The sequence below is a fragment of the Ranitomeya imitator genome, chromosome 3 (assembly GCF_032444005.1).
Source record: "Ranitomeya imitator isolate aRanImi1 chromosome 3, aRanImi1.pri, whole genome shotgun sequence".
In the NCBI taxonomy this organism is placed as follows: domain Eukaryota; kingdom Metazoa; phylum Chordata; class Amphibia; order Anura; family Dendrobatidae; genus Ranitomeya; species Ranitomeya imitator.
In genome coordinates, this window is record NC_091284.1 from 463,625,168 (window position 1) to 463,647,934 (window position 22,767).

The 22,767-nt window shown below is 41.2% G+C and overlaps 1 protein-coding gene across 1 annotated transcript in view; it reads right to left on the minus strand.

Moving 5' to 3' along the window:
- Positions 1-22,767, minus strand: part of LOC138671660 (uncharacterized) — a 967,572-nt gene that overhangs the window by 522,084 nt on the left and 422,721 nt on the right. Inside the window, exon 63 of the mRNA XM_069759831.1 lies at positions 2,169-2,411. Within this exon, the coding sequence (XP_069615932.1) occupies positions 2,169-2,411 (243 nt within the window). The remainder of the gene's footprint in view (positions 1-2,168; positions 2,412-22,767) is intronic.

Below are 22,767 nucleotides of genomic sequence, written 5' to 3' on the forward strand. Positions count from 1 at the left end.
GAACCGCTTAGTGCGCTTAGGACAATCAGAGATAGCATGAGTGGAATCACCACAGTAGAAACACAGCCCATTCAGACGTCTGTGTTCTTGCCGTTCAACTCTGGTCAAAGTCCTATCGCACTGCATAGGCTCAGGTTTATGCTCAGATAATACCGCCAAATGGTGCACAGATTTACGCTCACGCAAGCGTCAACCGATCTGAATGGCCAAAGACATAGACTCATTCAGACCAGCAGGCATAGGAAATCCCACCATGACATCTTTAAGGGCTTCAGAGAGACCCTTTCTGAAAATAGCTGCGAGCGCACCTTCATTCCATTGAGTGAGTACGGACCACATTCTAAATTTCTGACAATATACCTCTATCTCATCCTGACCCTGACACAGAGCCAGCAAATTTTTCTCTGCCTGATTCACTGAATTAGGTTCATCGTACAGCAATCCGAGCGCCAGGAAAAACGCATCGATATTACTTATTGCAGGATCTCCTGACGCAAGAGAAAATGCCCAGTCCTGAGGGTCCCCACGTAAAAAAGAAATAATGATCCTAACTTGTTGAACTGGGTCACCAGAAGAGCGAGGTTTCAAAGCCAGAAATAGTTTACAATTATTTTTGAAACTCAGAAATTTAGTTCTATCTCCAAAAAACAAATCAGGAATAGCAATTCTTGGTTCTAACATAGAATTCTGAACCACAAAGTCTTGAATATTTTGTACTCTTGCCGTGAGCTGATCCACACATGAAGACAGACCTTTAATGTCCATCGCTACACCTGTGTCCTGAACCACCCAAATGTCTAGGAGAAAAAAAAGGCAAAACACAGTGCAGAGAAAAAAAAATGGTCTCAGAACTTCTTTTTTCCCTCTATTGAGAATCATTAGTACTTTGGGCCTCCAGTACTGTTATGATCTGGTAATTCAGTACCACAATGGACATAGAAGTCAGAGCACATACAGTGACCTGACAATAACCCAAAAACATAGAACGAGCTCTGAGAAGTGGGAACTCTGCTGACCGCAATCCCTAATCCTCTCCAACCACACTAGAGGCAGCCGTGGATTGCGCCTAATGCTCCCTATGCAACTCGGCACAGCCTGAGAAACTAGCTAGCCTGAAGATAGAAAATAAGCCTCCCTTGCCTCAGAGAAATACCCCAAAGGAAAAGGCAGCCCCCACATATAATGACTGTGAGTTAAGATGAAAAGACAAACGCAGAGATGAAACAGATTTAGCAAAGTGAGGCCCGACTTTCTGAACAGAGCGAGGATAGGAAAGGTAACTTTGCGGTCAACACAAAACCCTACAAACAACCACGCAAAGGGGGCAAAAAGACCCTCCGTACCGAACTAATGGCACAGAGGTACACCCTCTGCGTCCCAGAGCCTCCATCAAGCAAGAAAAAACAAATAAGCAAGCTGGACAGAAAAAAACAGCAAACAAATAGCAAAAGCAGAACTTAGCTATGCAGAGCAGCAGGCCACAGGAACGATCCAGGAGGAAACAGGTCCAATACTAGAACATTGGCTGGAGGCCAGGATCAAAGCACTAGGTGGAGTTAAATAGAGCAGCACCTAACGACTTCACCACAACACCTGAGGAAGGAAACTCAGAAGCCGCAGTACCACTCTCCTCCACCAATGGAAGCTCACAGAGAGAATAAGCCGAAGTACCACTTGTGACCACAGGAGGGAGCTCTGCCACAGAATTCACAACAATACGCCCTTTTGCTGCAATGTGCTTTTTTTGTCTCTTTGTCTGTATCATGTATAAAAAGCCCCTGTTGCTGATGTTCGGGGCCATAACTTCGCCAGTCTGCTGCCAGGCCAGACCATGGCCAGACCATCGACAGGCTATGGCCAGACCATCGCCAGATGTCCCAGCGTTACTTTGTCTGTCTGGACACCTGTTCGTGCCTGCATGCATTGTCTCACTGACTTTCCATGAAACTGTTCTGCTGCGAATCTCCAAATAAAGTTCAGTCTCAGCTTGATAAAAAGATTGTCTACATATTTTTTCCCAGCTCTTCCAGCTCTCAGTAAGGACTTTTCTTACAGATGGGGCATTCATAAGTCCTGATTACCTTTGCTACATTTGTACTTCTCTATCCATATAGTGTTCATTCTATCTGACTGGTAACAATTGAATCATTTTATTCCTAAAATCTTACCTTTAATCCAGCTTTTATGTAACAATCTACAAGTTGAGATTTCAGTGTTCCACTTCTCTGTGTCTCATCCTCCGCTTTAGTGTGTGAGCTGAGCTGTACTACATTGAATCCCGACATGTGTCCTGCAAGCCTGGCAAGTGCAGAGCTATACTGTGGACATCCCTCTCCACAAAGTAGTGTATGGGCACTTCCATGGGCACTCCAAAGATTACGAACCATACGGCACAGTAGACTAATTGCACACTATGAAAAAGATTAGAATAAAAAATATAACAAAATACAATGTCATAAGAAGTTAAAACACAACATTATATAGATGAAATAGCAAGAACCCATCACCAGTTCTTTATTGCTTATTTTCTAGATTTAGTTTGTGAATTAGTTCTGTGCATTATATTTAGAATTGAGAATCCTCAGTGGTTGATACCTTTTAATGGCTAACTGAAAAGATGGTAACAAATTGCAAGCTTTCGAGACTACATACGTCTCTTCATCAGGCAAAGACTAAAACAAATTCTGAAGAATCACATATTTATGCACAACATAGTATAGAAAAAAAAAAAAAGAGGGGAAAAAAACATGGATAAGCCAGGTGACATGAAGCAGAATTACCATGGGTGACAAACAGTTACGTCCATAAATATTGGGCCAATTCTTAGATAAGGATTGTTTTATTGTCCTGTGATTAGGGTCTCTGTTGTGGTGACCCCACATGGTCTGATGGGCAAGTTCCTTAGTTGATGTAAAAAGACATAAATCATAACATTATGGACATGAAATTACTTGTGTTAAAAGGTAGCTTCAAATCGCAGAAAGATAGGAGAGTCTGGGAATATAAACTGATGATGACCTTTGACACTCACACTGAAGGAATGAATGTGTCACATGGATTTGTGTCTTTTTACATCAACTAAGGAACTTGCCCATCAGACCATGTGGGGTCACCACAACAGAGATCCTAATCACAGGACAATAAAACAATCCTTATCTAAGAATTGGCCCAATATTTATGGACGTAACTGTTTATCACCCATGGTAATTCTGCTTCATGTCACCTGGCTTATCCATGGTTTTTTTCCCCTCTTTTTTTTTCTACACTATGTTGTGCATAAATATGTGATTCTTCAGAATTTGTTTTAGTTTTTGCCTGATGAAGAGACATATGTAGTCTCGAAAGCTTGCAATTTGTTACCATCTTTTCCGTTAGCCATAAAAAGGTATCAACCACTGAGGACTTTCAATTCTAAATATTTTTCTATCTACTGGCTAACATGGTACCAATATATATTTCTTTTCTGTGCATTATAAAATTTAATGAATATAAATGTCTGTTATTTTCAAATAATAAGCAAACCTACCCTTCAGATATAACTATAGAAAAGTGAGTTCCCTCCTTACATAATACTGGCTAATTCAAGAAAAAGACATTTGTTTGACCGAATCTATTGATAGATCCCCTTTAACTTCATATTTGTCTGAATGGAAGCAGTGAACTTTTGGCTCTATATCAGAAAAATGGAGCTCTTGGTTAGGTCATCAATATCAGATCAATGGAGGTCCAACACCTGGTACCTCCATTGATCAGGTATTATTTACTGTGAGGTTGACCAGATGTACACAATGTATGGAATCGGGACAATGATGGTACAGCAGATTATCTCTTAGTCAAGTGAATGGGAGATAAGATGCAGTACCCCCAAAAAAGCCACTAAAAGATGTACGGTGTCACACTGTTCTGGTTCTGTTCAGCTGATAACAGCTAATCAGTGGGATTGCTAGGATCCATTTACACTGCAAGTTTATCATGAATAAGTGACCCTAGAAACATTTCTAATATGATAATTGTGTAGTCTAAACAGGCTGCTGATCACAACATGAACAATAAAAATGCTCGTTAGTCAGGTGAAATGATCTTTTGCTCACAAAAGATAATCGTTTTCGGCATTGCATGGTCATGCACCAACAAGATTTGCACTATTGAGAATAATGGCAGCTTATACGCACTAAACAATAACAGGTTGTACAGTTCACATTGTTAACCTCTTCCTCTCCAGACATGTAAGGTGCAAGTCTGGAGAGGGTGTATGGAGCAGGCTCAGAGACTTAACCAGACCCATACATGACAGTAAATGGTTCTGATCCACAGCCAGGTTCTTCCTATAATAGACCTGAGTGCTTCATGACATGAAAGTAAGGTTAATAATAAAACTTTGATTATGAAACCTTCAGTTTTACTAAAATTAGTCCATTTAAAAATGAATACACTCACGCCAAAAACTACTACATCTAGTCTTTCTAGTATTACAGTGAAACACGGTGGTGGTAGTGTCCTTATCTGGAGCTGCAGGAGTGCTGCTGGTGTCTGAGAGCTACATATCATTGATAGTATCATGAAGTCACAGATACATTGTCCTGTGCTGAAAGATAAGATGTTGCCATCTGTGTAGGATGTCTCAGGCGAGATCACACAGAATTCCACCTCTGCCATCACATGTGAAGAACCAGCACCTCTCCACCTCGCCTGATGTCACTATTACGTTCGAGGGATAACGTGGTGCGCTCTCCCCACTTGTACCAATGTGACGTTCCGCACCCCTCGGGACACATAAGGTCAGCTTAGCACAGTTTTAAATAGACACCACCTGTCCACACAGGGCCATGGAGGCAGAGGGAGTGAGAGTATGTGGCCCACGCAGTCGCTGACGTGGCACCACACTCGCTCACAACCCTAACAGACTGAGAGGTCCCTTTCACTAGCACCAATGAAACATCACCTGGTCATCCAGTAGGACTGCCACCAGGTCCTTGTTAGATATAAGCCCAGTCTGTTAACGGGCTTATATCAGGACAGAAATCAGTACCGGTAGCAAGGAAAGTTAAGCCAAGAACATGGACGTGTGGTTCATGAATCGAGATTAAAGAACAGCCCAAGGTTAATTTATATATTTAGTCGCCTTGAGGGCACACTAGAAAAAAACACTATATACACAATGGTTATGCATATACAGTGGTCAGATATGCAAATAAAATAGTGGAAGGACAAAGTATGCAGAAAATAGGAGTCAGTTACCTGTTAGATTAAATGCCTGGCTTGTGGGTGACAGACTGCCACATGGGAGCTGGTGGTCCCCTCTGTTCCTTGATTTCTCCCCACATGATATGTCATTGTGATCTCCTCAGAGAAAAGCAATAGGCCATGCTGAACATGAGCATTTAACCCCTTGGGGTCAATCTGCTCCTGCCCCTGAGCTGGACCTAAATTCCCTCCCCTTGTATCCACAGCTAAAAACTCCAAAACCTAAAATGGGTGATAACTCCTTAATGGATAGTCATAGGGAGACAGTTTTGATGCTATCAGATCTGGACAGGTCCCCCCTACATGCTGAGACCAAACACAGCTTTGCTTTTATCCTCCCACCCTGGGGTGTTAGAATGGATTGAGACCTTGGAAGGCATTCAGCACTTTCCAGAGATCTCGAAAATGTAACCAGTGTGTGGCTAGGATTCTCCTTATAAAATCTTAGCTGTCTGAACAAAGCAGTTACACCGCATGGTTTGGATACTAGCTAAACTGGTGGAGGGGGTGTGAATGTCTACTTTGAAGCTGAGAAGTCTGTGCCACATACTGAGCCAGATGTTCTATTGTAGATACACATGGTTTCAGGAGGATTGTAAGCTGCCATTAAATTCCCCCATCCTTCACATCATCACTCTGTACCCTTAGTAGACATGCAGTTTTCCAACATGACAATTCTCAAAAATATACATCTGTCGCATTTCTGAAGAACAACAAGGTGAAAATGATTCAGTGACAAAGTATGTGTCCTGATCTGAAGCCAATCAAACACCCGAGGGGAATTCTAAAGAGACAAGTTGAGCATCACTCTCCATCCATCATCCAGGCTCCAAAAAAGAGGCTGTTCTTAAAGGGAATCTGTCACCAGAATTTTGATACCTCATCTAAGAGCAGCATAATATAAAGAGACACTGATTGCAATGATGTATCACCTCGTTTACTGGCTGCAACAGTTGTGACACAATTGGAGTTTATAGATGTAGCATGGAGCAGAGATCAGTAAGATAACACTGCCCACACCACAGGTTTCTATGTACATTGTCTGTTGCCAGTGAGCCGCTTATCAGAAGGGGGTGTGCTCATGCAAGCATCAGTCCTGGCTATGTCATGGTGATGAAATCTTCATTCTATAGAAATAACAGCACATAACCTAATAAAAGACACATCAGCTGCTATATCATGCTGTCCTCAGATCTGGAGCAGAACAATATTGTATCATACAATTATTAGGTTCTGTAGAAGGACGTAGATCTGGGGATTTATTATGATGGAATTTAGGCTGAACTGGATGGACAAATGTCTTTTTTCGGCCTTACTAACTATGTTACTATGTTACTATGTTACATAGCAAAAAGCTGCAAACAGATTCACTTTAAAGAATGGAAAAAGATAGATGATGCAATATGTCACCAACTTGCTTATTTTATGCCTAGAAAAATACTTAGTGCTGTCCTTAAAAATCATGGAGATCATACAAAATACTAGATGTAGTAGTTTTTGATTTGGGGTAAATGCAGTTTTACATCAACTAATTTGAGTAACCCTGAAGATTTTGTAATGAAAATCAAATTATTAACCTTTCTTTCATGTTATAGATTTTTTAAAAAAATGTTCTATGAAACTCAGTATTTTTTATGTTGAGTGAGATATTGATTAAAATCTTAGTTGTCCCAGGAGGGTGCATTTTATGCTGAAAACTGTATGTATATATTTAAACTGCAAGTGACCTTGTTATTTTAAGAGGAGCAGAGATCTTTATGGCAAAGTCTGCAGTGACGAGTTGTGTGTGGAAGATGTCGACAAAAAGGTCAGAATAAAAGAATAAAAAACTAAAACAATTCTAATGAGATGAGATGTTAGAGGTAAAGTTCTGGATATAAATATTTATTCTGTATCTATTTTGTATGACCTGCAGTGAGATCATGGAAGTAATACTCTTGTTTGTAAAAGAAAAGCTCTTATTATGTACTAGATGGCAGCCCGATTCTAAAGAATCGGGAGTCTAGAATCCATATATACTTTATTTATTCAAATGTAAGAATAATACAATTAATAAATAATAGTAAGAAAGAACAAAAATAATAGGCAGTATATGGAGAAAACACCAAACAAAAGTTCAAAATTGGTGTGAAAATGTCACTGAACCACTTCACAACTAAATATATATAGTTTTGGTAAATGGTATTATCATTTTTTTGACGAAATTCGGCAGGAGCTTGAAGAGCAACGTCACTGGGCCCGCCTCCACGCAGTAGAAACTTGCTGTGAGGTAAAAATTCAAAAATCACACCAAAATGGCGGGCGGAGTGTGTCACAGTACGGCACGTTTCTGATTGGTCGCTCGCAGCAGGCGGCAACCAATCAGACACTGGACACTGTTGACGTCACTTATCTCCGGATATTAGCTCCGGACATTAGCTCCGGACATTAGCTCCGGACATTAGCTCCGGACAAAGCCACGGAAGTTGGCACAAATTGCAGGAAGTAGTATTCTAGGCAATTATATATTAGATAACACCATCCCTTCCCTTATTATTTCTACCTCTGTACTTTATTATTGTCCTCTTTTTATGTATAGCATCGATCCTTACTATATAATGTCATTCCTTATAATGTATAGTGCTATCCCATATTATAAAATGTACTCTTGTTTATGTATAACACTTTCTATTACATAGTGTCCTCCATCTAATATATAATTGCCTAGAATACTACTTCCTGCAATTTGTGCCAACTTCCGTGGCTTTGTCCGGAGCTAATGTCCGGAGCTAATGTGCGGAGCTAATGTGCGGAGATAATGTCCGGAGCTAATGTCCGGAGCTAATGTCCGGAGATAAGTGACGTCAACAGTGTCCAGTGTCTGATTGGTTGCCGCCTGCTGCGAGCGACCAATCAGAAACGTGCCGTACTGTGACACACTCCGCCCGCCATTTTGGTGTGATTTTTGAATTTTTACCTCACAGCAAGTTTCTACTGCGTGGAGGCGGGCCCAGTGACGTTGCTCTTCAAGCTCCTGCCGAATTTCGTCAAAAAAATGATAATACCATTTACCAAAACTATATATATTTAGTTGTGAAGTGGTTCAGTGACATTTTCACACCAATTTTGAACTTTTGTTTGGTGTTTTCTCCATATACTGCCTATTATTCACTGACTGTTATACTGAGAGACTGCCGTTTATTAACCTCTTCTTTGCCACATTGGGTATATTGCTCTATTATTTGCCACATAAGGACATTGTCCATTATTGCCCAGCAATTTCTCTGCAATATAAACTGCCTATTTATTATTATCTGCATTCCTGCAAAGAACTATTGCCTATTATTAACTGGCTATTTTCCTACTACCTGACACTGCCTCTTATTAACCTGTTGTTTGCCACCACCACGCTTAAAGCTGTTTAGCTTAGCCAACATGAGCTCTAATAGTAAGGATACTAATGACACAGAGCCCAAAGCTGCTGATGGCGCACGTAAGATTAGGTCTGATAGAAAGTATACTAATAATGCAGAGCAAAAAGACGCCGATGCCGCACGTAAGCGCAAACAGCGTGCTAACAAGAGTACAGAGGATAGATGCAAGCGCATGGACACTGTTAAGTATACTAATAACACAGAGTCCAAAGCTTATGATGGCGCACATAAGATCAGGTCTGATATAAAGTATGGTAATGATGCAGAGCGAAAAGCCGCCGATGCCGGACGTAAGCGCAAACAGCGTGTTAACAAGAGTACAGAGGATAGATGCAAGTGCCTGGATACTGTTAAGTATACTAATGACACAGAGCCCAAAGCTGCTGATGGCGCACGTAACATCAGGTCTGATAATAAGTATACCAATGACGCTGAGCGAAAAGCCGCCGATGCCGCACGTAAGCACAAACAGCGTGCTAACGAGACTACAGAGGACAGACATAAGTGCCTGGACACTGTTAATGCTGCTTGCAATAAACGCATTACTAATGAGTCTTTTGAGGACAAAACTAATCGATTAAGTAATAAAGCTGCTGCTGCACGCTCTCAACGTTGCAAACATAATATTTCCACGTCCTCAGTCATAGATTCTGCCCACAATACAGCTTCTTTGTCTCCATTCATAGAATGTGTGCAGCTTGAAGCTCCTTTAACCATTGGTAAATCTGCACGTAAGCGCAAACACTGTCCTACTTACACTCCAAATGATAAACGCCGTCGCCTGCACACTGTTAAGTCTGCTTATAAGACATGCTTCACACCTGACTCTTCTAAGGCAACAAACAAACCATTACCAAATGCAGCTGGTGCACGCCGTGAATGGCGCAAAAAAACCACTTGCACCTCCATATTAATAAACTCTGACCACGATACACCTTCCAACTCCTCAGTGATTGAATCTGTGGACAGTGAAGATCCTCTACCAGGTCCACGCTTTATATATGTTGGCTTACAGAAACATTCCAATGCTCCGTTATCACAACCTGTACCTCAACATCCTACAGGTTTTACTAATGATGACAGTACCATAGTAGAACACTCCTGTGGTCCTATGAACTATTTATGTGAACATTGTCAAGCATTACATTTTAATGCTGAGATACCAGCAGATAAAAATGTTCCTCTGTGTTGTCACAAGAGTAAAGTGCATATACCTATACCCCAATATCCCGAGGTCTTTAAACGATTGCTGACAGGGGAGAGTGAGTTCAGTAAGAATCTCATGGAAAATATTCGTAGTATTAACAGCTCATTTGCTTTCGCCTCCATGGGTGCCAATATATCCCCTCCACCTGGACATGGCCCTTACTGTTTCCGTATACATGGACAAATATATCATCGTACTGGAACTCTACATCCCAGTGATGATCAAGTTCCAGCTTATGCCCAACTGTATATTTTGGATACCGCTACCGCGAATGAACAACGTTTAAACTGTGAACAAAATCAAAAATGTCATCCCACTTTGATGAGTATAATTGCTCTTCAGTTAGACAATGTGAATCCCTTTGTTGCTGCCTACAAAATGTTACGAGATGTGGAACATGAAGAACATCTTAAAGCTGAAGCTAATGGCACTCTCATGCCAAATATCATCATGGCCCTTAAACAAGATCGGAATCAAGACCCTCGTCGATATAATAATCCAACTGTCAATGAAGTTGCTGTCGTATTTGAAAATGACAATGGAGAGCCACCATTTAATCGTGATATTTTAATACATTTACAACCGGACCCCAAAAATCCTTTGGCGCCAAGAACACAACAGGTCAGCATTCTACACAGTAATTTAGATGCTTTACTCTATCCTTTATTTTTCCCTTACGGAGACCAGGGCTGGCATGATGGCCTCAAGCAACAAGGGCAAAGTCCACGCAGAGTTACACAACTGCAATATTACTGCTATGTGCTGTCTGTCCGTAATCAGTTTAATCCACTCCTGAATGGTGGCAAACTCACTCAGCAGTACTTAGTGGATGCTTATGTGAAAATCGAGGCAAATCGCCTAAATTATATCCGTCAACACCAAAAGGATTTGAAAGTAGAGGATTATTGTGTACTCCAGGAACATCTCCAGAAAAAATCCATTGAGAAGGGCATCCCCATTGGAAAAACGGTCATTTTACCATCTTCGTTTGAAGGCAGTCCCAGGAATATGCAGCAGCGGTACCAGGATGCCATGGCTATTGTGACTAAATATGGTCGTCCTGATCTATTCATCACCATGACCTGTAATCCGAAATGGAATGAGATTACTGAGAATTTGGAACCTTGGCAGCGTGTGGAACATAGACATGATTTGGTGGCACGTGTTTTCAAAATAAAATTGGAAGCACTCTTAAAAGACATTAACAATGGATTATTTGGGAAAGTTTGCGCTATGGTTCATGTAATTGAATTTCAAAAACGTGGCCTTCCACACGCTCACATTTTGATTATTCTGGACAGCAACTCCAAATTAAGGACTGAGGAGGACATAGACAATACAGTGTGGGCTGAAATTCCCAATCCTACCCACTACCCTCAGCTCCATAAAATTGTTCTCCAACATATGATTCATGGTCCGTGTGGAGAACACAACCCAAATTCTCCCTGTATGGATCTGGGGAAGTGTACAAAAGGTTTCCCTAAAGATTTGCAATCAAGAACCATCATAGCTAAGGACGCCTATCCTACTTACCGCAGACACTTTGGCCCATCTTTTCAACACCATTCTAACATGATTGATAATTCGTGGGTGGTTCCATATAATCCGTTCCTGCTATTAAAATACAAGTGCCATATAAATGTCGAAGTTTGTGGTTCCATTCAGGCTGTGAAATATTTATTTAAATACGTCTACAAAGGACATGATAAAGCCAATCTTGAAATCTGCCAGACTAACATCCAACATGATGAAACACACCAATTCATGGATTCAAGATATGTCAGTGCACCAGAGGCAGCTTGGCGAATATTCTCATATCCAATGCATAAACAATCTCATAGCATCATTCGCCTTGCTGTACATCTACCGCATTCTCAGCCACTCTATTTTCATGAGGATGACTCTATTGGAAACATCAAACAAAAGCTCCATCAAAATTCTACACTTATGGCCTACTTCAAGCTTAATCAGAACGACCATCATGCTCATATTTATTTATACCGTGAAATTCCCGAAAACTATGTTTGGAAAGAAGGTTCTTGGGAAGTTAGAAAGCGAGCAGGTGGTTCTGTGATTGGACGAATGTATACTGTCAGTGTGAAAGACCAAGAACGCTACTATTTAAGATTGTTATTGTTACATGTCAAAGGTACAACCAGTTTTGACAGCATAAAAACTGTACACGGAGTCACACATGAAACCTTCAAAGATGCGGCATTAGCTCTTGGCTTACTATTTGATGATAGTCTGTGGAGAAATACATTACTTGATGCCAGTATTCTCAACATGCCAGCAGAGCTACGTGACATGTTTGCCTACATTTGTATTTTTGGTCCTCCAGCTAAACCTCGGGACTTATGGGATGAATTTAAGGAACACTTTGTAGAAGACTACTGCCATGCATACCACTCCGACACTCTGGAGTGTGTCAATTGTGAAGGCTGTGCTATGACAGATGTCCAACATGTTCTTAAAGCTCATGGCAAAACTTATATTGATTTTAATTTGCCACTTCCAGTCAAGAAACAACACCTCCTCCCACAGTATGATAAAGATTATGAGTTATCAGCAGCTGCTGAAATGAAAGCTACTCTAAATGAGGACCAACTTTTTGCTTTTGATGCTATCACTCAAGCTTTAGAAGACACTAATTCTACAGCAAAGTGTTTTTTCCTTGATGGTCCTGGTGGCAGCGGAAAAACGTACCTATATCATCTACTCCTACATCAGCTAAGAGGACAAGGAGACATTGTGTCACCTGCTGCCACTACTGGAATTGCCGCCAACTTGCTACAAGGTGGACGAACCATTCATTCTCTTTATGGGATTCCAATTCCTGTGAATGAAACATCTGTTTCCAGGATTAAGAATGATACCGATGCAGCAAAAGATTTGCACAGCACTAAACTTTTTATTATTGATGAGTGCACAATGCTATCCAAATATGCATTGCATGTCATTGATAGAGTTTTACGTGATGTCATGACAACAAATGTAGCTCACAAAGAAAAAACACCGTTTGGAGGTAAAGTGATTGTTTTTGGAGGCGACTTTAGACAATGTCTTCCTGTCATCCCTCATGTGACAAGAACTGATGTTGTAGAGAGCTGTATAAAATATTCACAACACTGGCAACATTTTACTCGCCTGACACTTATTAACAACATGCACTCCATTGATCCTCACTACAGCAGTTGGTTGCTTCAACTGGGAAATGGTGAACTATCTAATGAACATAACCTTGGAGATGATGTAATTGAAATTCCTCCAGACAAGGTATGTACTGGCTCTTTAATAATTGAAATTTTTGGAGATAATCTTTGTATTGATGTGAATGACACCGAAAGTATAAATACAGCTGCATCTCATGCAATTTTATGTCCAAAAAATGAGGACGTTGAGAAAGTCAATTCCCAAGTCATGGATTTATTGATAGGTGACTATACTGAATATATCAGTGATGATTCCATCGATCCTGATGAAGCTGATGACCTCGATCAATACCCACTTGAGTTTTTGAATTCACTAACACCAACTGGAATGCCTTCACATCGGCTGAAACTTAAAATTGGCACCATTGTCATGTTATTACGTAATGTGAACACGAACAAAGGTCTCTGCAATGGTACGTGGCTCATTGTCACTGCCTTACATGCCAATATCATACTGGCTAAAGTAATTAGTGGGTCAGCAGCAGGAAATGTGGTATTCATTTCACAAATTGATTTGTGTCCATCAGAGACTGGATTACCTTTTAAATTAAGACGGAGACAATTTCCCATCAAGCCCGCATTTGCAATGACCATAAATAAATCTCAAGGCCAGACCCTCCATCGAGTTGGCATTTATCTACCAGAACCTGCTTTTGCCCATGGTCAATTGTATGTTGCTTTTTCCAGGGTGAAGCAATGTTGCAATGTGAGGGTTAAAGTGGTTAATACACCACTTCAAGGACAATTATTGGCTGATAGTACTAAAGTCTTCACACGTAATATTGTGTACAAAAATATTTTAGTTTAAACTTAATTTTCTTTTTTTTCATTATTCAGTTTTTCTAATAACATAGACAGCAATAGGCAAAATCTATGTGTAGAGATAAGGAAAAAATAAAAAAAATTAAAAAAAATTAGTGTAGCCATAGACATATAGATTTTAAGTACTTATGTAGGAAATACGTATATAACATACGTACTCATTAGCATATAGGGTTAATAACTATATCATATCTACATAAATTTAGAAATATGATATATCAATACATATTTTTATAGGTAAGTAGAACACACATTAAGTACAAGATGTAAGATGTGTATCATTCAAATGCCTGTATTTGGTGATAGGAACCTGTATTTGAAGCTCCAGCAGTATAGCTGCTGAGAGATTTCATTTTGTTTTTAAAAAGGGTGAGGTTTTTGTGAACAGGTAAGAGACGGGTGGGATGGCTGTTCACACACATCTCTATCTTCAGGTGTGTTCTGTACATAGAAATAGATATATAGATAGGTACATTTTTAGATAGATAGGGAAAGAATAGAGGTTTTGCTTTCACATCAACATTTTTCTGCTATTTGGAGAATTTATGGTGGAAAAAAGGCTATTTCTGCACTTCCTGCCTAAGGGCTGACCCACGCCACTCTTGCTGTAAGTTGCATGCAATGTATACGGAATTTGTACTTCACTTGCGGCAGGTGCGGCACATGTGGTTTCTGCTGTTTTCGCCACAAAATCTCCACTTACCAGTGTTTTTGTTGTGGCTGCATTAAATGCAATTGCCGAAGCCGCGTTTGCTGCATTTACTGCAAGTTAACTCCAAGCTTCATCTACATTGCATGGCACTTGCTGAAAGTGTGTTGTAGGTCAGTTGTTTGGTGCCAAGTGTGGAAGTTGTATTGTTTTTAACATTACTTCTGCAAATATCAGAAACATGCAGATGTGAAAGAGGTCTGAGTATTAAGAAATAGGAATCAGTTAGTTAGGACCCATCAGTTCAAAGGCTACCGTGATGTGGTTGATGGGCATGCTTATATTAGCTCATCGATGTACTATGAACGTTGATTTCTTAAATTTTACACTTCTGTAAAAATAAACACAAAAAATTTGGGTACACAAAAAGGCTTTTATTTCTGTTGTACCTATTAGAATTATTTAAAATGAAGGCTTAGCTAAGCCCAAGAGATGATTAAAAACGTTTCATACCAACCCATCAGATGTAAAATTACTGTGAAAATACCTGATGGGCACACAAGTATGCGCCAGTATGGGTACTAAGAGCCTTTCCACATAATAATGAAATATTTTAAAATGTCATAGAACATACCAATATACATAGTTATTGATACATATTATTTATTATTTACATTATTGTTCTTAAGCAAAGAACCGTTGTTGTGGCATTTGCCACAACACGCAAAGTTGTCGTCTGATGTCTTTCATCCCTCCCCTCATAAGCATGTTCATGGATCCTGTGTAACTGTACCTTAAATAACAAGAATTGTCAAGAGCTGGTGAGTGCAGCCATTTTTTGTTCTTTCTTACTATTATTTATTAATTGTATTATTCTTACATTTGAATAAATAAAGTATACAGTGGGGCAAAAAAGTATTTAGTCAGTCAGCAATAGTGCAAGTTCCACCACTTACAAAGATGAGAGGCGTCTGTAATTTACATCATAGGTAGACCTCAACTATGGGAGACAAACTGAGAAAAAAAAATCCTGAAAATCACATTGTCTGGTTTTTTTACATTTTATTTGCATATTATGGTGGAAAATAAGTATTTGGTCAGAAACAAAATTTAATCTCAATACTTTGTAATATATCCTTTGTTGGCAATGACAGAGGTCAAACGTTTTCTGTAAGTCTTCACAAGGTTGCCACACACTGTTGTTGGTATGTTGGCCCATTCCTCCATGCAGATCTCCTCTAGAGCAGTGATGTTTTTGGCTTTTCGCTTGGCAACACGGACTTTCAACTCCCTCCAAAGGTTTTCTATAGGGTTGAGATCTGGAGACTGGCTAGGCCACTCCAGGACCTTGAAATGCTTCTTACGAAACCACTCCTTCGTTGCCCTGGTGGTGTGCTTTGGATCATTGTCATGTTGAAAGACCCAGCCACGTTTCATCTTCAATGCCCTTGCTGATGGAAGGAGGTTTGCACTCAAAATCTCACGATACATGGCCCCATTCATTCTTTCATGTACCCGGATCAGTCGTCCTGGCCCCTTTGCAGAGAAACAGCCCCAAAGCATGATGTTTCCACCACCATGCTTTACAGTAGGTATGGTGTTTGATGGATGCAACTCAGTATTCTTTTTCCTCCAAACACGACAAGTTGTGTTTCTACCAAACAGTTCCAGTTTGGTTTCATCAGACCATAGGACATTCTCCCAAAACTCCTCTGGATCATCCAAATGCTCTCTAGCAAACCTCAGACGGGCCCGGACATGTACTGGCTTAAGCAGTGGGACACGTCTGGCACTGCAGGATCTGAGTCCATGGTGGCGTAGTGTGTTACTTATGGTAGGCCTTGTTACATTGGTCCCAGCTCTCTGCAGTTCATTCACTAGGTCCCCCCGCGTGGTTCTGGGATTTTTGCTCACCGTTCTTGTGATCATTCTGACCCCACGGGGTGGGATTTTGCGTGGAGCCCCAGATCGAGGGAGATTATCAGTGGTCTTGTATGTCTTCCATTTTCTAATTATTGCTCCCACTGTTGATTTCTTCACTCCAAGCTGGTTGGCTATTGCAGATTCAGTCTTCCCAGCCTGGTGCAGGGCTACAATTTTGTTTCTGGTGTCCTTTGACAGCTCTTTGGTCTTCACCATAGTGGAGTTTGGAGTCAGACTGTTTGAGGGTGTGCACAGGTGTCTTTTTATACTGATAACAAGTTTAAACAGGTGCCATTACTACAGGTAATGAGTGGAGGAAAGAGGAGACTCTTAAAGAAGAAGTTACAGGTCTGTGAGAGCCAGAAATCTTGATTGTTTGTTTCTGACCAAATACTTATTTTCCACCATAATATGCAAAAAAAATGATAAATAAAACAGACAATGTGATTTTCTGGATTTTTTTTTCTCAGTTTGTCTCCCAAAGTTGAGGTCTACCTATGATGTAAATTACAGACGCCTCTCATCTTTTTAAGTGGTGGAACTTGCTTTATTGCTGACTGACTAAATACTTTTTTGCCCCACTGTATATGGATTCTAGACTCCCGATTCTTTAGAATCGGGCTGCCATCTAGTCTTCTATATAGTTCCTTCCCTTAATACATAGCACCCTCTCTTATTTTGTATACTGCCATCCCTTATCACACAGATCCTCCCTTATGCATAGCACCTATTGCTCAATACATATTGTCTTTTTTTTGTTATTTATAGCACTGTCCATTATTACATAGTGCCGCAGGTACAATGCTTGTGGCAGTCTGGAAGCAGTTAATAGGGCTTTCCGTGCAAGCTTAGCACAAGCCACTCCATTTACCAGATCCCAAGGGTTACGCTGACCTTTATTTACTGCACAAAGATCTGGACTTACAAAGAGACCCCTGAGCTGGGGCCACAAAGTCAGCTGCTACCCTGTGATGAAAGCTAACAGCAATAGATTTTATCATTCAAGATTGATACCAAGAGACCACTTCAGGGACAATATCAGAAATCAATCTTGTGTCAAAATACAAGTCAAGGTCAAAAAATGGTATAAGCACAGTAGCACAACAGGAGCAATGGATCAAAGTGACTAGCATAATGAAATAAGTGCATCCAGAGACTGTCTCCTTATATAAAAAGGAGACTCGCCCATGGCTACCAGCAAAGATCTAATTACATTACAAGGTCACTGCAGCAAAACACAGGTCGACAGAAAGGGAGATCTAGTCTCAGCAATCCTACAGCTAAATAGTCAGTTCTTGTCCAACAGTAACTGCAGTATTAGTGTGGTGCCACCTATGCAGCAGCATGTTCAGACAGAGATGTGACAGTGTCCTCTTTTATTATGTAGAGCTCTGTCCCTTATTAGATAGTGCCCTCTCTTGTTATGTATAGTGCTGACCCATTGTAAGGACTGAGACTGCATACCTGTTTTTGTCTGTTCTTGCCCTTAGTTCTGTTGGATTCTGCCCTTACCCAAGATGGAGTGGCTGGCTTCATGGGGGCCATCTTGTTTCCTGTCTGATACTCCTTGTTTCCTGTCTGCTGCATATATAAAGGAACTCTGCACACTATACCTTGCTTGTGTATCTTGTATCTCACTTGCTACCAAGCTCAAGGACTTGCAACCTGCTTGTTCTTCTACTCCTCGGGATACCCCGCTTGCTTCTGGATCTACGTACCACCGGAAAGACTCTGTTACTCTTCACCTGCTCTGCACCCACCTCTGCTACGGTCTCACGTCATCGGTCTCCATAGAACAATAGCATAATCTTATTACAGAATACACAAGCCTCAAAGAAAATGGAGATCACTGGGTCAGATTCTATGGAGGCACGGGTGAAAAAGCTGTGCTCATTTGTCACAGGACTGCATGCGGAGCTTCAGGCAATTAAGACACAGCTGGGGGCATTGGAGTCTCAAACTAATCATAATGCAAATGTGGCTGATACATTTATCCAGTCTCTAGCCACTCGCCTCTCAAATGTGGAGACTACAGCTGTAGCTGCGGTTCCAGCCCCAGTTCCAAGTCCAGCTCCGGGTCCGGTTTTTCCCAAACTCCCACCATTCAGGTTTGGTGGAGAAAGAGAGAAATTCCGTGGGTTTCTGAATCAGTGTCAGTTATATTTTTCAGCACGTGCAGCTCAGTTCTCAACTGAACGGGACAAGGTGTTAACCATGATAATGTTGCTGACAAACAAAGCCTTAGCCTGGGCTAATCCTCTGATTGAAACCAATGATGCATGTCTAAATTCTCTGAATGACTTTATTACTGCAATGTGTCAGATGTTCGATGATCCCAACCGAAACCTCACTGCAGAGGCTGCTTTATTAACACTTCGTCAAGGAAAGCGTCCTGTCGTGGAATATGCTATGGAATTTCGGAGGTGGGTGCTGGACACTACATGGTGTGACTCAGCAAAATATGCAGTATTCAGGAGGGGTTTGTCTGCTACTATTAAGAATGAATTGGCTCGGGGTGAATCACCTATTAATCTGACTGACTTTATAAATCATTGTATCCGGATAGATATTCGTCTCACCGAACGCCGGCAAGAGAAGTGGGCGGAGGCCAACCGTAATAACCCTATATTCCTCCCATCCTCCTCCAGGGAAACTCAAAACAGGTCGTCTTCTCCAGCAGAGCCTGAACCTATGCAGGTTGATGCGGTTCGGAGGAGTACCATCGACGCACGCAAGGAACATCGCTTCAGAGAAAATTTATGTTTCTACTGTGGAAAATCGGGTCACTATATCTCGGTCTGTCCGGGAAAAAATCGCAAGTCCGCAGCTGCGGTAATCGAATGTGACTTTTCTGATGTCTCTTCTGTATGCTCTCAGTCAATTTCTTGCGCAAAAGTGATGTCAGATGAAAATCCAGACTTTCCTGATTGTAGTTCAGTAGCATCGTCACCTGTTGATGGGGATGTATTTTCAATAAGTTCTGCTACGTCAATCTCAGGCGATGTCAGAAAAGACTCACTTTGTACTATTCCCATTAAGATCTGGGTGCAATCCTGTTGGGTTACTAGTACAGCCATGATTGACTCTGGGGCTAGCCGCAATTGCATGGACATTGCATTCGCTAAAAAACATGGTATACACTCGCAGAAGAGACGCTCACCGGTGTTAATGGAGACCGTAGATGGGTCTCCGTTGGTATCTGGGCCAGTAGGCTTTCAAACAACACCTCTGAAAATTCGTATGGGAGCAGATCATTCTGAAAAACTGTCGTTTTTGCTAATTTCCTCTCCTCACTTCCCTATAATTCTAGGGTTACCATGGTTACAGCGGCAAAATCCCACTATCGATTGGAAGACAAAAGAATTGCAGTTTCCAAGTAAACAGACATCATCTGGAGAATTAACTTCAGTCAGGTCAGCAATTACAGTTGAGTTAAAATTACCAATTGAATATCAAGATTTTGTGGATGTATGCGATAAAAAAAATGCAGACAAATTGCCACCGCACCGACCATACGACTGCCCTGTAGAACTACTCCCTGGTGCCGCGATTCCATTTGGGAATATTTATCCCTTGTCTGGACCTGAATTAAAAGCTCTTAAAGAATATATTGATGAGAACTTAGCAAAGGGATTTATACGACCATCTTCCTCCCCAGCAGGTGCCCCAATCTTCTTTGTCAAAAAGAAGGATGGCTCTCTCCGCCCGTGTATTGAGTACCGTGAACTTAACAAGGTTACTATAAGAAACTCTTATCCACTTCCACTAATTCCCGAATTACTCGAGAGGGTGCGACACGCCAAGATCTTCACAAAATTAGATCTCCGTGGTTCCTACAATTTAGTACGGATTCGACCCGGGGACGAGTGGAAAACAGCTTTCCAGTCACGTTATGGACATTTTGAGTATCTCGTTATGTCTTTTGGTTTGCGCAATGCACCGGCTACATTCCAACATCTGGCAAATGATATTTTTAGAGACATACTCGATATTTTTGTTGTGATTTATTTGGATGACATTTTAATTTTTTCCAGCAATATCGAGGATCACCAGCGGCATGTGAGAATGGTTCTGGATCATTTACGGCAAAACCATTTATACATCAAACTGGAGAAATGTGAGTTTCACAAAACGGAAATACAATTTCTGGGCTATGTTATTTCTCCCCAGGGCCTCAGCATGGATGCAAGCAAGACACAAGCTATTCAAGAGTGGCCAATTCCCAGTTCTGTGAAGGAGGTCCAATGATTCATTGGATTCACCAATTTTTACAGGCGGTTCATTAAAAACTTTTCGTAGATTGTCGCACCCATCACTCAATTGACTCGGAAGAAGACGCCGTTTGTTTGGTTACCACAGGCACAACTAGCATTTTCTAAATTGAAGGCTAAATTTACTTTGGCCCCTATTCTCGTGCATCCAGACCCAGATCGGGCGTTCATAGTGGAAGTCGATGCCTCGGACTGTGCTATAGGGGCCATACTCTCGCAGAGAACAGGTGAGAAAGATCTTCTACACCCTTGTGCTTTTCTCTCCCAAAAGTTGTCACCTGCAGAAAAGAATTACGACGTTGGGAATAAAGAGTTGTTGGCAATTATAGCCGCATTCAAAGAATGGAGGCATCTGCTACAGGGAGCATCCCAACAGACTGTTGTGCTCACGGATCACCGAAATCTTGAATTCATGAGGTCGGCAAGGTGTCTAAAACCCAGACAAGCACGGTGGAATCTGTTTCTTAACCAATTTGATTTCATTATTTCCTATAGACCAGGTTCTCGCAATGGGAAGGCCGACGCTCTATCCAGGATTCATTCGGATGACGCAACCTCAGCTTCACCTTCAAGGACCATACTATCAGAACAAAACTTTGTAAGTATGCTGCATAATCAAGATCTATTAAAGGATATTAAGGAGGCCTACGCCACAGATTCACTTCTAATTCAACCACCTTATCAGGTAAATTTAACCTTGAAAAATGGCCTTTGGCTTCAGGGACAACGTCTGTATGTCCCGGAAACAATGAAATTAAGAGTACTGAAACTGATGCATGACTCTAAGATTGCTGGTCATAGAGGAGTTCAGAAAACTCAAGAATTTGTGTCTCGTTTCTTTTGGTGGCCAACTTTCCAAAAAGACGTGCGACTGTACGTGTCACCATGTGAGGTATGTGCCAGATCAAAAGTTCCTCGCTCCTCGCCTACAGGACTATTGCAACCTCTTCCTATTCCATCTCGTCCCTGGGGGTCTATATCAATGGACTTTATCGTAGAGTTGCCTACATCCCAAGGGAAGAGCACGATTCTAGTAGTAGTTGACCGATTAACCAAAGCTGCTCATTTCATTCCTTGTACCGGGTTACCGACGGCCAAACAGACTGCGGATCTTATCGTACAAAATATTTTTCAATTACATGGAGTCCCGGATGAAGTAATATCTGATCGAGGGGTCCAATTTACTTCAAAATTTTGGCAAAGTTTTTGTGCTGCTCTGGACATCAAGGTAAATTTGTCATCTGCTTTCCATCCGCAGTCTAATGGCCAAACTGAACGGACCAATCAAACTTTGGAGCAATATCTGCGTTGCTATGTCTGTCACTTACAGGATGTTTGGGTGAATCTGCTTCCGCTGGCTGAATTCACATACAATAACTCACAGAGTGCATCCACCAAAATGTCTCCATTTTTTGCTAATAAGGGATATCATCCCAGCATTCTTCCTAGACTTCCAATAGACATGTCTGTACCTGCGGTAGCCGACCGCATTTCGTCTCTGCAGCAGAATCTGGAAGTTCTAAAGCAGACGCTGACCACAGCACAAGAAAGATACAAGAAGGCAGCAGACAGATTCCGTAAACCAGTACCCACATACAAGGTAGGAGACATGGTCTGGCTCTCAACAAAGAACTTGAAACTCAGAGTTCCAACATCTAAATTGGGGCAAAAATATGTTGGTCCGTACAAGATCAGTAGCATAGTGAGTTCTGTAGCATGCCGACTCAAGTTGCCTAATTCTTTAAAAATACATCCTGTCTTTCATGTTTCCCTGCTTAAACCGGTAGTGGCAAATCCTTTCTCCGGGCGCACATCTGCTCCTCCTGATCCAATTCTCATAGATGGGCAGGAGGAATTCATCGTGGAGAAGATCATCGATTCTCGGATTCATAGGGGACGACTTCAGTATCTGGTAAAGTGGCAATGATAGTCATCTGAGGAGAATTCCTGGGAACCTCTAGAAAATATTCATGCTCCTCATCTGATCAGACAGTTCCACAGCAGATATCCCAATAAACCAGATATA